This window comes from Pinus tabuliformis, chromosome 7 (genome assembly GCF_031772625.1).
Source record: "Pinus tabuliformis cultivar Carrire ecotype Pingquan chromosome 7, CPIR1, whole genome shotgun sequence".
NCBI classification, from domain to species: domain Eukaryota; kingdom Viridiplantae; phylum Streptophyta; class Pinopsida; order Pinales; family Pinaceae; genus Pinus; species Pinus tabuliformis.
In genome coordinates, this window is record NC_142293.1 from 915,905,264 (window position 1) to 915,920,076 (window position 14,813).

Consider the following 14,813-nt stretch of genomic DNA (forward strand, 5'->3'; position numbering starts at 1 on the left):
CCTCTGACAACGCTGAAAGGGCAGCTGGGATCATGGCTAAAGGCTTTACCATGATACAGAATAACCGGGATGGGGAAGGGCGAATTCCAGTAGGGGAGTGGGCAGATATTAGAGATGCAGATCAAAAAAATCTGCGTGAAGGAAAAGCAATGAGAAACAGAGGGAGGGGCAGGGATAGTCCTCCGGGTGAACTGGGTATAGGCAAGTGTACCCACGAACAGCCTAACCCGGAGTGGATGGGCACTTGGACTGGTGAGGATTTTATTTTAACACATTACTGCTCGTCTTGTGAACAGATAGAAGGCAGCAGGGAGATGGCTCGAGCAAGTCGCAGAAGGGGTCGAGGATGTAGTCGCGGTCGCCAAGGACAGACAAGCAACCGCCTGGGACCACAAAATAGTAGCACCCCGGGTAATCGGCGAGGCCGTCGACCGATGAACGAAACCATTCAGGAAGCAGCCACAGATTACATGAGAAATACAGATGAAGGCATAAGAGAAATAATTGAAGACATGGAAGCGGAAGTGAAGGAGGAGGAGTCTGAGGAGGAAATGGAAGAGTGGAGGGGTATGGTTTCTGACCCGGGTAACACAAGGGGTCGAATGGCTCAGTATAAGCAAACACTGCACCTGTACTGGCTTATGAAGAAGCTGCTATGCAAGGCAGTAGAGCAGGTCTCAATGGGCATGGCCTTAATAACAAGAGACATGCCTGATTATAAGAAAGACCTGGAGACCATACAATTTCAGCTCTGCAGGCAAGACATGAGATTGGACCGTATCGAGCGAAACACCCCAGGAGTAGCAAACAGGGGACCTGTGCATGGGGGTTCAGCAGCGAACCCAGCAACGGTGGAAACTGACCACGAAGATCAGGATGAGTAAACTTAGCCTCATTCTGTTTTCAGATTAGCAGTGTGCTCTTTTTTAGCGGATAGTATCTTTTATATTTCTGAATGTCTATAGGAACAGTAGATAAAAACTCTATTTCTAATTGTATGGTTTACATAGCATGGCTAGAAAGACTACAGACATACCAATTTTGGATGGCCTATGTTATTTTTAGGTGGTTCATAGCTTGGTTTCCCTTTGGGCAAGTTGTGGCCACCTATGTCATGTATGTGTTCTCAGTTTGCGGATTATAAATAGAAAAGGAACTACCTAAACTTACAAAAAGGAATTTTATTGTAAAAAGAATTCTATTTAACTGTAAAAAAAAATTATTAGCCTTATAATTAAAATTCACTCCAACAAACTAAACAATAGGCTTTTAATTAAAGTGAGTCAATATCACCTTTATAGTATATTGCTTCTGATAAATCTCTAATCCTAATGATTTTTTACCAGATCTGTCATGGTTTCTGTTACAATATGTATCAAGTTATGAAACCAATGGCAATGGCAAGTATACCAGATCTGTCATGGTTTCTGTTAAAATATATATCAAGTTATGAAACCAATGGCAATGGCAAGTATGATGAATTTACTGTCGGATTTGTCCAAAAACCTGTCATGGTTTCTGTTACAGTATGTATCAAATTAAGAAGCCAATGGCGAGTACGTTGTTGAACGATCTTTAACCAATATATTTTTTCGTGTATTGAGATGGTGAACGTATAGGATGGCCACGTGTATCAAATTTTGAACAATGCTCTAACCTCGCTTTCCGATTCTATGTTCATCTGACAATGCGCATCCGATGGCTGAAAGGCCATCTTCTTCCCTGGATATCTCACTGCCTCTTCTTTCTCTCCTAAATTTGTTTGTAACATTCTTTGGTGAAGCTATTGGGATGACCTGGTATATCGACCTTCAAACAGCATTCCTGGTACATCTAGCTACCTCTTTTTTTTCTCAAATTTTTTAAGAATTTTTTAATTCTTTTTAATTCTTTTTGGTTTCAACGGGGCTGTAGCCCAGTATGAAGAATATTGTCACATACAAGACCTTCGTTTTCTTCTTTATTTATTTTTTAGAATCATTTTGTTTTCTTCTGCCGTCACAAGTGATTATAAAACTCATGCCAAAGGGGACTTTTTAGCTTTATTTGTGTTTTAAATAATATTACTTTAATAATAGCCAGTGCAGAGGCGATGAAGAGTCAAGATGCATTAACATGGTCAAAGGATTGCATTTCAAAGGATTTGATTGAAATTCAAAATTTATTAACACTAAATCTGCAATTTAAATGAATTTAATCTGATTTTATATAACATGAAACCAAAAATTTATTCCTCATGTCATGAGACTAAGTTAGTATCGCTAAACAACCAGATGGCAGGTGAGATAAGATAAAAGGAAATTAGAAAGAACAAATGGCTTTAATGAGAGCTTCTAATTTTGTGAGCAGACATGATTGGGGACTCTTCTCATTTCTTTGGACTAAATGCTTGCCGGGACAAGCACATCACTGGAAGACTTCAACCCTGGCGAGGAGATCATTGATCCAGCAAATCAACTTTGACAATACCATATATTTTAAACTTACTAGGCCAGGTGGCAGAAGAAAGTAGAAATTCTATTCAATCTTATCAAATTTATTTTAGATTTGAGAGAATTCGTTAAGAGAACAAAATGCAAAGCTGCGAAGATGGGAGTTCAACTTACCTAATTTTTCTAGCACTTGAACGCAGCGCTAATTTGAAGAACAACTTTACAGGGCTGCAACAATAAACTGTGAACATTCAGCCAGTCAAGTTGAAAAGAAAGCCATAGAGTAATAAAAGACAAAATAAAATAGAACAAATCCTTCCGGCCACTTTAAGTTATTCTGCAAGCAGCAGCATTCATTAATATACATGGGATCTACTCAACTGTCCAATGAACTCTTCAGGAAAATTGGACTTCCTACGCTGAAAGAAGATCACCTGCAGGGATCAGAAAGGTTTAATGTTGCTCAATATAAAGCTATGGGCAAGGATGCCCCTCGAATGATAGTAGAAAACCGAGAATCAAATTAGACAATTTATAAGCGTCTATATATCTTGCCGTCCTAGAAATTTTAGCCTGTTCTTTCTCCATGCGTAGGCCTTTAAACAGCCCTCCCGCAGCGCTTTAGTCTTCAAACTGTATGTCTGATTAGCCAACGTATTAAAGCCGAAGAGTTAAATCAGGACTGGGGATATCCTTGCAAGACAGTGGTGCCGTATCAGCGACATAATTTTGTAATGTAATGCCATTAGAATTGTCGTGAGCCGACAGGTTTTGTTTTGGTTGGAAAATATGACCAGCTTCTCCTTTCTGACTTCTGAAACTACCCGGCCAGCTAAAATTGGCGCCCTCCTCTAAAAAAACAGGAGGGCCTCCCAACACCCTCCCGCCAACAGCTAAACCAAAGTAATTATTATCAAACCTGGCTACCCCTCTACTAATAGCTCTGCTAGAAAGCTCATCTGCGGCATGTTTCCCACTAATCTGATTTTCCATGAACCTAACCATTGACCAACCATGATGCCCCTGCGGCAGATTATCACCTTCAGGGAAAGGTTTGTGAATCAAAGAATGTGCTTTTATCCCTAAAAACCGACTGGGCGTCCAACTTGTTTCCGAGGAACCGTGGAGTGGAAGTGATGCCATGCTTGAATATCTTTGTGCAAAAGACCCCATTCTCTGTGCCCTTCTAGCCAAAGTTCTCTCACGCTTATGGGCATTTTGATGACCTCCTAATGCTTGAGAACTGTAGAATTTTCTTTGACAGAAATTACAGGGGAAAACCCGAGGATCAGATCCTTGAGCAGGGGAAGAGGTTTCAGAATAAGTAGGAGGATCCAAGTCATTACTGTTTTCGCTTGTACTTACTACAGACTCACCCCATTCTGACCCCTTTTTAACATGGTCTGAAGTTTCTGCTGCTATGCAACTGCTTTCTTTATTGACTTTGTCAGAATGGAGTCCAAATTGGTTTTTGAGGTCACAGGTCTGCAGATCATTCAAATCACCGCCGCCTAGGCTTAATTCTAAAGATATTTTTGAATTTTTTTCCAAGTTCTCCGAAGAAGAAGAAACTTTTTGTTTGGCCTTGCATAAATTATTCTGTGTATCAAAGAACATATGAGGTGTATTGACAGAGGATCCTTCAATAGAATCTTTCTGAGACGAAATATTGGATTGGAGTATTTGATTACTAATAACAGATTCTTGGGAGATGTAGCTTTCACCATCCAAATCAATGCTAGAGCTTGTCATGATCATAACAGACCTTGAAATGTTATAATGGAAAAACAGCGGTGGCTTCTAAGTTCTAGAGTTTTGTACGAGGACTCCAAACTTTAACTTTGGATCATTAAGTGAGGCATCTCTAGTACATGCCTCCCATATCCGTTGTGTAGGCAGACCGCATTGGCAACATTTCCAATTGAACTCTGCACAGCCAAATTCTTCTGTTAATATGCAGTCCATAAAATATAAAACAAGGTTTACAAATCAGGATTTAAGACTTCTATGTATATAAAAAAATGGTACCTAAAGTATTCATTTGTATCGAGCATTGGCATGCAATAAGTGTATTTCTAATTATTTTTAAATTGACTAAACTATAATCATATATCCATAGTATAAATTTGAAGATAATTATATGTCCCTGTCCTGTCCACTCGATTGCTTAAAAGCGCCCTATTGATCCATAGTTGCCAAAGGGCCTGCAGGGCATAATCCCTCTGGACCTGCTAGGTAGACAGGAGATTGACCCATTGATATAAAAACAAGCTTAAATATATAGTTAACATACATGCATCATATATCATATCATGGCAATTATCTTTATTAAAAAGCTCACAACCAACCTTAAATATAGTACATTGAAGTAATATATTTAGAGGGATTTGCACATGGTCTCTACTTCAACCTGTGCCATAGTACCTGCCTTCTTTGCATATTAAAGAATACCTCTAATCTCACTAGATATTGATAAAAACCTCCCAAAATCCTTTTGTTGAACCCCCTTCCATTACATATTTCTAATAAAAATAATCCCTATTTTTAAAAGATACCCCTTTTTCATACCCCATAATACCTACAACCCGGATTACTCCATATCCTCCCCCAATAGCTACCATATATTGACTCTATTTTCCACAATTTAAAAACCCCCTTATGAATGAAGGAGATAAGATATTGGTCAATAGAGTGAAGCCCTAGTTGGGGTAGCTGCAATGTGCAAAGGGCCTGAAAATCGATCCAAAGATATATACACTCCAAATATTGTGGCAAGTACCGTGTATACTGTCTACAAAACATTTCAATTTTTAAATTTAAGGGTTTGCAGAACCTATGCATTTTACTGAAAATTTTAGAAATGTAAGCCTGTCTTGTCCCATTCAAGACAAGTCACATAACACAAGATCATGCCAAGCTCTATCATATGTAAGTGTTTCATTCTTTTAATCAAACAAATCTCTCCTAGCATCATCACTCCCCTGTCATATCTTCTCAAATCATTTTAGTTTCCTATGTTTGTCGAGGAGTTGTCGTAGCTTCTAGATCTGATTTGCTACAACTGCCCTGACCTCTTAATCTCAATGTATGTCTGTGTCCTATGTTTATTAACTGTGATCCAGATGTCATATTAGCATCTACACAGTCCATCTCTTGAAAACATGGAATTTTTTATTTAAAGTTTAACTTTAACGGAAAGGAACAGATCAAATCACTGATATGTAAATGCAATTGCTGATTTGCGTAAACATAACAAAACAGTAAAGGGGAGTAGGTCAGTCATCAACAGCAGAACCCACCTCCCATTCGCTGAAGTGCTAGTAAAACCAGGTTAGCTCTTGTTCTTCAAATCTTTTGCTGGATTTTCTTGATACAATGTAAGTGATGTATGCATACCATCATATGTTGTCTTCATGGAAAAAATATAATATTTTATAAAGTTCAATAACAGTTTGTTAATCCAAATAAGTACTTCTAGTGCAAACATTGGCAAAATATTAGAAATACATATACAGCTAACTGGATCTATTCACTAAGGTGACACAATACTGGCATTGAGTGGAATTAAAGTGAACAGACATAGGTGTATTAAAGCATAAATTTGTGTATATGTGCAGGCTGAAACATACAACACCTTATTGTCAACTACGCCATAGTTTTTTCTTTTTCTAAATGCAAATGTTAAGAGAATCTGCAAAATGTAGATTGTTTTCCAAAATTTGAAAATATTACTCAAAATCACACGATATTAGCATCTTTTAACCAAGCCATAGTGTCTGCAAATACCCTACGGCCTAGTGCTTTCAGTAAGTTTTATTTATTTTATAAAATTTGTAAATAACAACTCTACAAATAACTATTGCTAGTTTTGAACAATCTGCAAATACTTCTAAAAAAATCCGAAGATTATAAGTATTTACTTACCATAATTTCATTCAGCTCATAGCGTTTTGTAAATTCAAACAAATTTGCAAATATTGCTTCAGATTACATGAAATAACGAACTCTACATGCATTGCTTAAATTATAAACTATACTCATTCTACAAATAACTGTTCCAGTTTTGCACAAACTGCAAATATTACTAAAAGATCCGAAGACGAAGTATTTATTTACTACGATATCTCAGCAAATAGCTTTGTAAATTTAAGCGAATTAGCAAATACTATTTAATATTACAGGAAATATTGTAAAAATTAGTAAATATCGTATAAGTGAATATTGCTTAAATTTGTAAGTAATACTAATTCTACAAATAAGTATCCTAGTTTTCCACAAACTGCAAATATTACTAAATTATCCGAAGCCTAAATGTTCATTAACTAGAATGTCACTCAGCGCATTAACAAATATTACTTAAGCTAACAAGAAACCTGATAAAGATTTCTCAAATAATGCGACTTCCTGCCTTTCTGCGCATGTAAATGCTTGGAATCTCAACACTCGTTCAGCATAGGCCTGGAAGCCACGGAAGTTTAGAATAAGAAGTATAAATTTCCTTCCGCCGCAATAATATCTGAAATATTGCATTTCTCAACATAACTATGAAATAAGATTAAAGATTTTTCAATCCATTCGACAGTCGCAGGAATATTACAGATGCATATATTTTTGTGGACCATTTTGTTTTCAAGAAGTATAAGTTTCCTTCGACCACAATAATATCTGAAATATTGCATTCTCATACTGGAAATAAGATTGAAGATTTGTAAATCCGTCGACAGTTTCAAGAAATTTACACATTTATGCGTTTTCGTGGATGTGATCCATTGTAATGACAAATCAAACATGATGAATTTATGACAATCTTTGGCAAATTTCAACAAGCGAAGAGAAAGCAAACAAGAAAGATAAAAGAGGAAAACACTTACGAGAAGTAGTAGTCGGTCATTTCCTCTAAAAAGGAGCAGCTCCAACAGGCTTTTGCATCTACGATGGAGCCGCCGATCAAACAAGCGAACCAGAGACGAAACGGACCAAAGATTTCACTAACTTTAGCGCTTCCATCTCAAAGGCAAAGGGAACCATAAGCATAGCATTTACCGTCCATTAACGCGTCACGGAAATGACATTTAGTGTCGCGACTCTTCGTGAGAAAGGGAAAAAATGAAAACGAATAAAAGCCAACTCCAATACAAGACAGGAGGAGGCAAGCTGAGAAGTGGCTAAAAAACGAAGAAGCAGCAGCGACGGCAGCTCTTGATTGAGTGAGATGACGCTCGGGGTGGTCCCGTACCGACGGAATGGTTGTAGTTCGTCAGCTCTCATTAACTGGACGCCATTGCCACCACTACGGACAGCCATTTTTCAAATGTTTCCACGGACGGAAATGGAATGGAATGGGGTTCGTTAATGATTGAAAGCTCTTTTGCCTAGTGTTTCTTTCCACGTGCACGGCAACAAAGGCTTGTCCCATTTTGGCCAGTGTTTGTGAACGCCACGCGTCAAACAAACCCACTGTCATTTCCCTTCAACTATATTTCTGACCAGCCTGAGCGGACGCCAAGGGACGGCCAAATAATTACTCGCCTGGTCGGAAGGGTACGGTACGACCCCCGTAGACTGGCGATGACGTGGACCACCGGCGGCTAGGGTTGGAGGATAAGTGGGGCTGGGGGAATTTTCTAATGGCACATTAGGCATCATTCTTGACGGACGTGACAAGCACTCCCATTTGGGTTTAAGGGGTTGACAATAGATTTTTGGTTCCACTCGACTCGTAACGTTGTCTCCTCAGATTGTGGAGAGGACAACACGTAGGGCCCAACTCCTGCACCGCCCTTAGAATAGACCAATCACGGGCAAACTTTATGCACCCCGTATAAAATGTACCCAGTGTCGTATATACATAGTTTGTATGTTCTTGGATGTGGAACACCCTTGATGTACATTACATGTAAGCATTAATGTATCTGTATCTCACCATTGATGTACATTACATGTACCCATTAATGTATCTGTATCTGCATTATTTTCTACATATCAGACTCTACACACTTTGATGCATCTGGATGTACATCATATATAGAATGTATGTTCTCTAATATATTGTGTATGTTGATGTATATCCTTTGTTGGATGTGTAAACATATTATGTTATATACGTTAGTATGTATTTTGTTATATATGTATATATATGTTTTTTAATATGTTGATGTATATCCTTTGTTGGATGTGTAAACATATTATGTACACATATTATGTTATATAAGTTAGTATGTTTTTTGTTATATATGTATATATATGTTTTTTAATATATTGATGTATATTTGTTGTGGTTGGATGTGTAAATATATTATGGTATATAAGTGAGGGAGTTGTCTTTATGGGATTTTTTTAATTGGATAATGTTGTTATTTATATATATATATATATATATTTTAATATATTGATGTATATTTGTTGTGGTTGGATGTGTAAATATATTATGGTATATAAGTGAGGGAATTGTTTTTATGGAATTTTTTTTGGATTTTTTGGTGTTGGAATTTGGTTGGAAAATTTAAAGTGGAATTTTAATTTGTGTTATTTAAATTGGTTTTTTTATTGTGTATATAGATTTAACGCCTTGAAAAATCCCAGAACATTTCAATTGTGCAGGTGTTACCCATCATGTTTGTAATTTCAATAAATTTCTCCAGCATTTTAGAGAAATTAGACAAAAAAAAACCTATTATAAATTTTTTTTGAAATACACACTAAAGATAACTCGATAAAGTAATATATATGTTATTAAATATTTATATGTAAAAATATATGTGGCAACATCAAGAATATACTTAGTGTGAACACTCGCAAGTAATATATACTTTGGTGTGAATATGATTGGATGTACCTTTGTGACGTATATATTATTAAATATATATATTATAAAATCTGAGACGTATATATTATTAAATGTGTAAATAAGAGGATTGTTTTTTATAAATCGCATGTATATGTTTAAAAAATAATGAAAAGGAATTTTTTAATAAATTTTTAGTAAAAGATAATAATTATTTTTATTTTATAATAAGGATGTGATTATTTACTTTATTAAAAAGTTTTTATTTATATTGTTGATTTTTAATTTTAAGATTTGAATTTTGGTTATTAATGTTTTAAGAATTGGGGGATTTCGCAGTGCATTATATTAGATATCATTTTTTTGGGATTCAACTGAGTTAAGTAAATCATTTATCTATGACTATTTCCATGAGAGGTAGTTGTAACTGAATAGTCCACTTAGCAATCATTGCATTCTTTTGGGATTCAACTGCATTAAATAAGTCATTCATCTATGACCATTTCCATGAGAGGTAGTCGTAACTGAATAGTCCACTTAGCAATCATTGCATCAGTGATGCTCACAGGGGTGAAGAAGCGGGATTGAACTAGTGAAATGAATCACATAGCGTCAATCATCACTTTTCATCTATCAACATTTCCATGAGAGTAATCATAACTGAATAGTCCACTTAGCAATCATTGCATCAGAGATGCTCACAAGGGTGAAGAAGTGGGATTGAAACTAGTGAAATGAATCACATAGCGTCAATCATCACTTTTGGGGCTGCACTCGGTAACCAAGACTTCCCGGGAGCTCACTTAGCTTGCTACCTCATTTGCAAAATCTTAGCAAGTATTGTGCCTCATGAACCATTCAAGTAGAGTTCCCTTCACTCTTTTGAATTAAGTATTGGGGGTTTTTGCAGTGCATTATATTAGATATCATTTTTTGGGATTCAACTGCATTAAGTAAGTCATTCATCTATGACCATTTCCATGAGAGGTAGTCATAACTGACTAATTTCTCATGATTTTTGAATAGTCCACTTAGCAATCATTGCATTGGATGATGCTCTCATTCATCTATGACCATTTCCATGAGAGGTAGTCGTAATTGACTAATTTCTCAAGATTTTTTAATAGTCCACTTAGCAATCATTGCATCGGATGATGCTCAAACGGGTGAAGAAGTGGGATTGAAACTAGTGAAATGAATCACATAGCGTCAATCATCACTTCTAAGGCTTGCACCCGATAACCATTTCATTTCTAGTATATATATGTTATTATATATACATAACTGAATATTAATTATTATAAAATATTTATTAACTCCTTAATTATATAATGATAATTTTTTTAAATAAAAAATCAATTAAAAAAATGAATTTTTTTTTGTTTTAAAAATCATTATGGTTAAAGATTTCTTTAGAAATTGACAAAATTCATTATAATTAAATGGTTATAGCGAATGAGAATAGTCATTTCTACGAATTAGAGAGTGACACATTCACTCAATTTCTCTATATACAAATCATAATTAAAGTTAAATGTTAAAATATATTTTTATAATTACAGTGAGGGTATATATATTAAATTATATTTTTATAGTTAAAATTAGATGCTTATTTTTTCTGTTTTAAAGTTTTTGATTGGAATTAAACAAAATAAATTTTGGACAGATTATGGTTTTTTGTTATTTAAAATCTATTTTTGAATGAATAAATAAATTTAGTATTTAAAAATTTTCCAAAATTTTTAAATTATGTAGATTTCACAAATTAAACTTGTGATTCCAAAAACTTCTTCCTAAATTTCCAATACATTTAACAAAAAATTATAACCAAAAACACAAAATAATTAAACCATCCCTCATAATTATATAAAATTATTAAATCATAATCTTATATATAAAAACTTTAAACCTATTTAAATCTTCTAAAAAAAATTATAACCAAAAATATAAAATAATTAAACTATCACTTAAAATTATATAAAACTATTAAATCATAATCTTATATCTATAAACTTTAAACCCATTTAAATCTTCTTATTATTTTTTATTTGATCGAATTCCAATATTTTAAATAAAAGTTGTAACAAAATGTTACACCCTTCCTGAAGTGGTACCCTTCTCCTTTTCGAGGGTATATTGAACCAAAAACACAAAGATGGAAGAATAAAAATTCAATATTCCGAAGAAAGTTGCATCTAAAGATCATGATACCCCTTTATGAAGTGCTCAACTACCCTATCTCCTTTATATGGGAATATTGAACAAGGGGGGCATAAGGATAAAAGGATAAAAAGTATCACAATCAATGTAAAACGACATTAAGTCTTTTATCAAACATACCTTAATTACGGTGGATTCTATTAACATGTATGAATAAGTGAAAAATTAGCATATAAATATATAGTCTTTTCAATGGTTTGCACATCCAATTTTTATGTTTGTACATTTTAGTGATTTGAACTCCTAGTTATTTATATGTAAACACCGTTGTAGCCGTATGCTTCTTGGGTGTGCTTTTAACAAAGAAGGTGGATAATGACAAAATGAAAATAATCATCACGAATTATTATGGAAGTATAATTTCTGGGGCTTTTATATAAATTGTTATGTCGCATATAGGCTTATTATAATTCTCCTTCATACTCTTGTATATAGGCTTTCTCAACCCTTAAACATGGCATGGTCACATATTTTCTTATTTTAATAAATAAATGGAAGAGCTTTTTTCCATGTTGTCTTCGTCACAATTATGAATGTGCATATAAATAGTATAGTTTGTTTACTACTTGTACATGGTTATTTTATAACTGTGATTTTTTTTGGGTTGGGGGTAGTCCTCCACATCACAAAATATGTTTAATAAAAGAAAGTAAATTGTAATTAAACTCCTAAATCTTGTTATCAGAAACTTGAACTCTATGTTCTATTTTTTTAATTTATTGAGAAATAGATAATAGGTGTTGCACTATAGCATTGAAAATGTTTTCTCGAAGTGGGTAGTCCATACCCTTAGAGGATAAATCACTTTCAAAGTCCAAATTTGTAAGTGGATGATATTGAATTTAGAAGAGCAAGTTTAGGGAAGTGAGAAGACAAGAAAGATAAGACTATTCATCGTGGAAGCTTTTAAGAGTTGTGTTGGGACTTCACCAAAGAAAGGCATAGTGGCATTTAGGCTAATCAAGTACACATAGACAAGAGAGTATAAAGTTCCAAATGCTCAAACCCAAGAATTGAATTGATTACATGTTGCATTTATTCATTGAAAGAAGGCCCTTGGAGGAAGGTAGGTAAGGCAAGTATAAGAGAAAGATTAATTATGAATCAGTGTGTCACATATCTGGATGCCTCTCATGGCCATCGAAGGACTCCATATTAAAGTGTTTCTATAATTAACCAATTGTTAGACTAAATTATAACTCTAACAATGATACATTTTGAATTCCTATGCATAAATAATATAATAGTGGAATAATAATGCATATTTTGAATTCATATATTGGCCATTAAATTCATGGTACCACACATCATATTTCATATATGAAGCAAATAGAAATCATTCCAATAAAGATAGATGTCAATAATTATTTGTATATTAAATGCATGTCCACCAAACTAGTTGTTGAATAATATTTTTTTCCATCCAACAATAAGAATCAATTATGGATTCAACCCTTAAACCAAGTCATTATACTAGTAGGGTAAAAGAAACAAGCTAAGGATTCTCTTATGTCACTTACCCAATCCATTTTTTCTCAAACTTGGCTAAATATTCACCATAAAACTCTTTAAGAAACCATCTAGCAAGCCCAGCCATGGCACTCCCTTTCACAAAATGAAGATATTTCCCTTCTTTACTCAAAAAATCTTTATGAATATGACCCCCCATTGTTGGTTATTGCGTGTAAAATGAGTTCAAACTACTGTCTACTTTAGGAACAACCCAACAAAGTTATATCTTAGCTCTTGAGCACTCAACGAGAAGTGAACTACAAGGAATTAGAAGGCTTCCTATCAACCCAACCTATGTGCTCTTGTACATCCATCCATCTCTTTTATTTGGTTCACCATCTTCTCTTTTACAACTCAATTTTTTCATTCCCAAGTTCAATTCACGATTCCAAGCATGATTATGCAATTACAATAGTGTGTGGGTGTGAGAGAATGGTAGCAATGGTGAAAAGAATGGAAACAATGATAAGAATTATGGGAGTATGAGCCAATTTGAATTTGCACGAGGAAGGAGAGTGCATGGGAATGGAGCAAATTCAAATTCCTACAAGGATGGATTCTCCTACACCCCTTCCTCATGGTGTATTCAACCCCCATGGCCTCATAACTACGGAAGGTGGACCCACCCACCAACCACCACATGCATTTAGTGATTAGTCTCTAATTCAAGTATGGTGTTTGAAATTTAAATAAAGTACATGATAATATGGAAAAAGAGGTTAGAATTAGGAAACAAAAGATTATTTATCACCTTGGACCCACTTTCCTCTTCCCCTCTAATGGTAGCATGGTGTCCTTGTTGTTTCCTCAAGCAACCTTTTGGTGGTTATTATATTTAATACGTTTTCTCTTTATTCATGCTTTTACATAAACATAAGCATTCCATGGAAAATATAACAACCACGTCATTATCTTAACCCACCTGGGACTCATATGGATTCACTAGTTAGGCCTTAGCCTTGAGGTCCACACTTCAAATATTTACTATGTAATTACATTATTGACATGTGGGATTGGATTAACTCAACCCACATGGTTTAAGTCCCCTTGTTATCACCTGAAAATTGCTCATAGAGCTACATAGGTGATTTCGAGAAATTTCATCAGCATAATAGAACAAAGGTCACCCATGGAAATTAATCAACATCCCATAAGTAGTTGGGAAAGCTATACAAAAGTGGCTTTTGCTTCATCAATGCAAGCTCACAACATGTATTTTGTGCAATCTGCACGACAATTTCTTTGAGAGTCATGCAAATCCATAAGACAATCTAAGTCTCACCAACTTTTAATGCAATAAATGATGACATTCCATCAAAATTCAACTCACGAGCTCACATCAAGCCATTTCAAAGCCCAAGGTCATTGATGAGGAGTACTTTGGTAGACCAAAGGCTTCCTCATTCATAGAAAACCACAATTGGAGTGAACTATATTCACATTAGGAACTAGCTCTAATAAGTAATGAATTATTGCAATAAATGATGACATACCATCAAAATTCAACTCATGAGTTCACATTAAGCCAATTCAAAGCCCGAGGTCATTGATGAGGAGTATTTTGGTAGACCAAAGGCTTCCTCATTCATAGAAAACCACAATTGGAGTGAAATATATTCACATTAGGAACTAGCTCTAATGATGCATGAATTAATCCTATAAAAGGTAGCCATGGGAAACCATTTGGACAAGAGAAGGAAGAGAAAAATTACGTTGTCGAAGCTTATGTTTAGCTAATAAGTTTTTGGAAACATCAATTGGTCTATGTTTCTTTGCATAAAAGCTTAGATTTCACATTATTAAAAGCTTGTACTCCTTCTTGATAGTGACAGAGGATAGATGCAAGAATTGATATAGGACCTTCC

General features: G+C 34.8%; 1 protein-coding gene across 3 annotated transcripts; it reads right to left on the minus strand.

Annotated features, from left to right (window-relative positions):
- Positions 1–2,293: 2,293 nt before the first annotated feature.
- Positions 2,294–7,590, minus strand: LOC149250646 (uncharacterized). 3 transcript variants are annotated; one of them, XR_016266836.1, is made up of 3 exons: positions 7,304–7,590; positions 2,814–4,360; positions 2,294–2,660 (listed from the first exon to the last, which is right to left on the minus strand). XR_016266836.1 is itself a non-coding variant. In XM_089459162.1 (3 exons), exon 3 carries the CDS (start codon positions 4,188–4,190, stop codon positions 3,090–3,092), a length of 1,101 nt encoding a protein of 366 aa, XP_089315288.1. In that variant the 5' UTR covers positions 4,191–4,360; positions 6,806–6,890; positions 7,304–7,590; the 3' UTR covers positions 2,717–3,089. The 3 variants fall into 3 exon arrangements, 2 of the variants coding, with proteins under 2 accessions (XP_089315288.1, XP_089315287.1); XM_089459162.1 differs by lacking the exon at positions 2,294–2,660 and adding an exon at positions 6,806–6,890 and having other exon boundaries at positions 2,717–4,360; XM_089459161.1 differs by lacking the exon at positions 2,294–2,660 and having other exon boundaries at positions 2,717–4,360.
- Between the last annotated feature and the right edge of the window lie 7,223 nt (positions 7,591–14,813).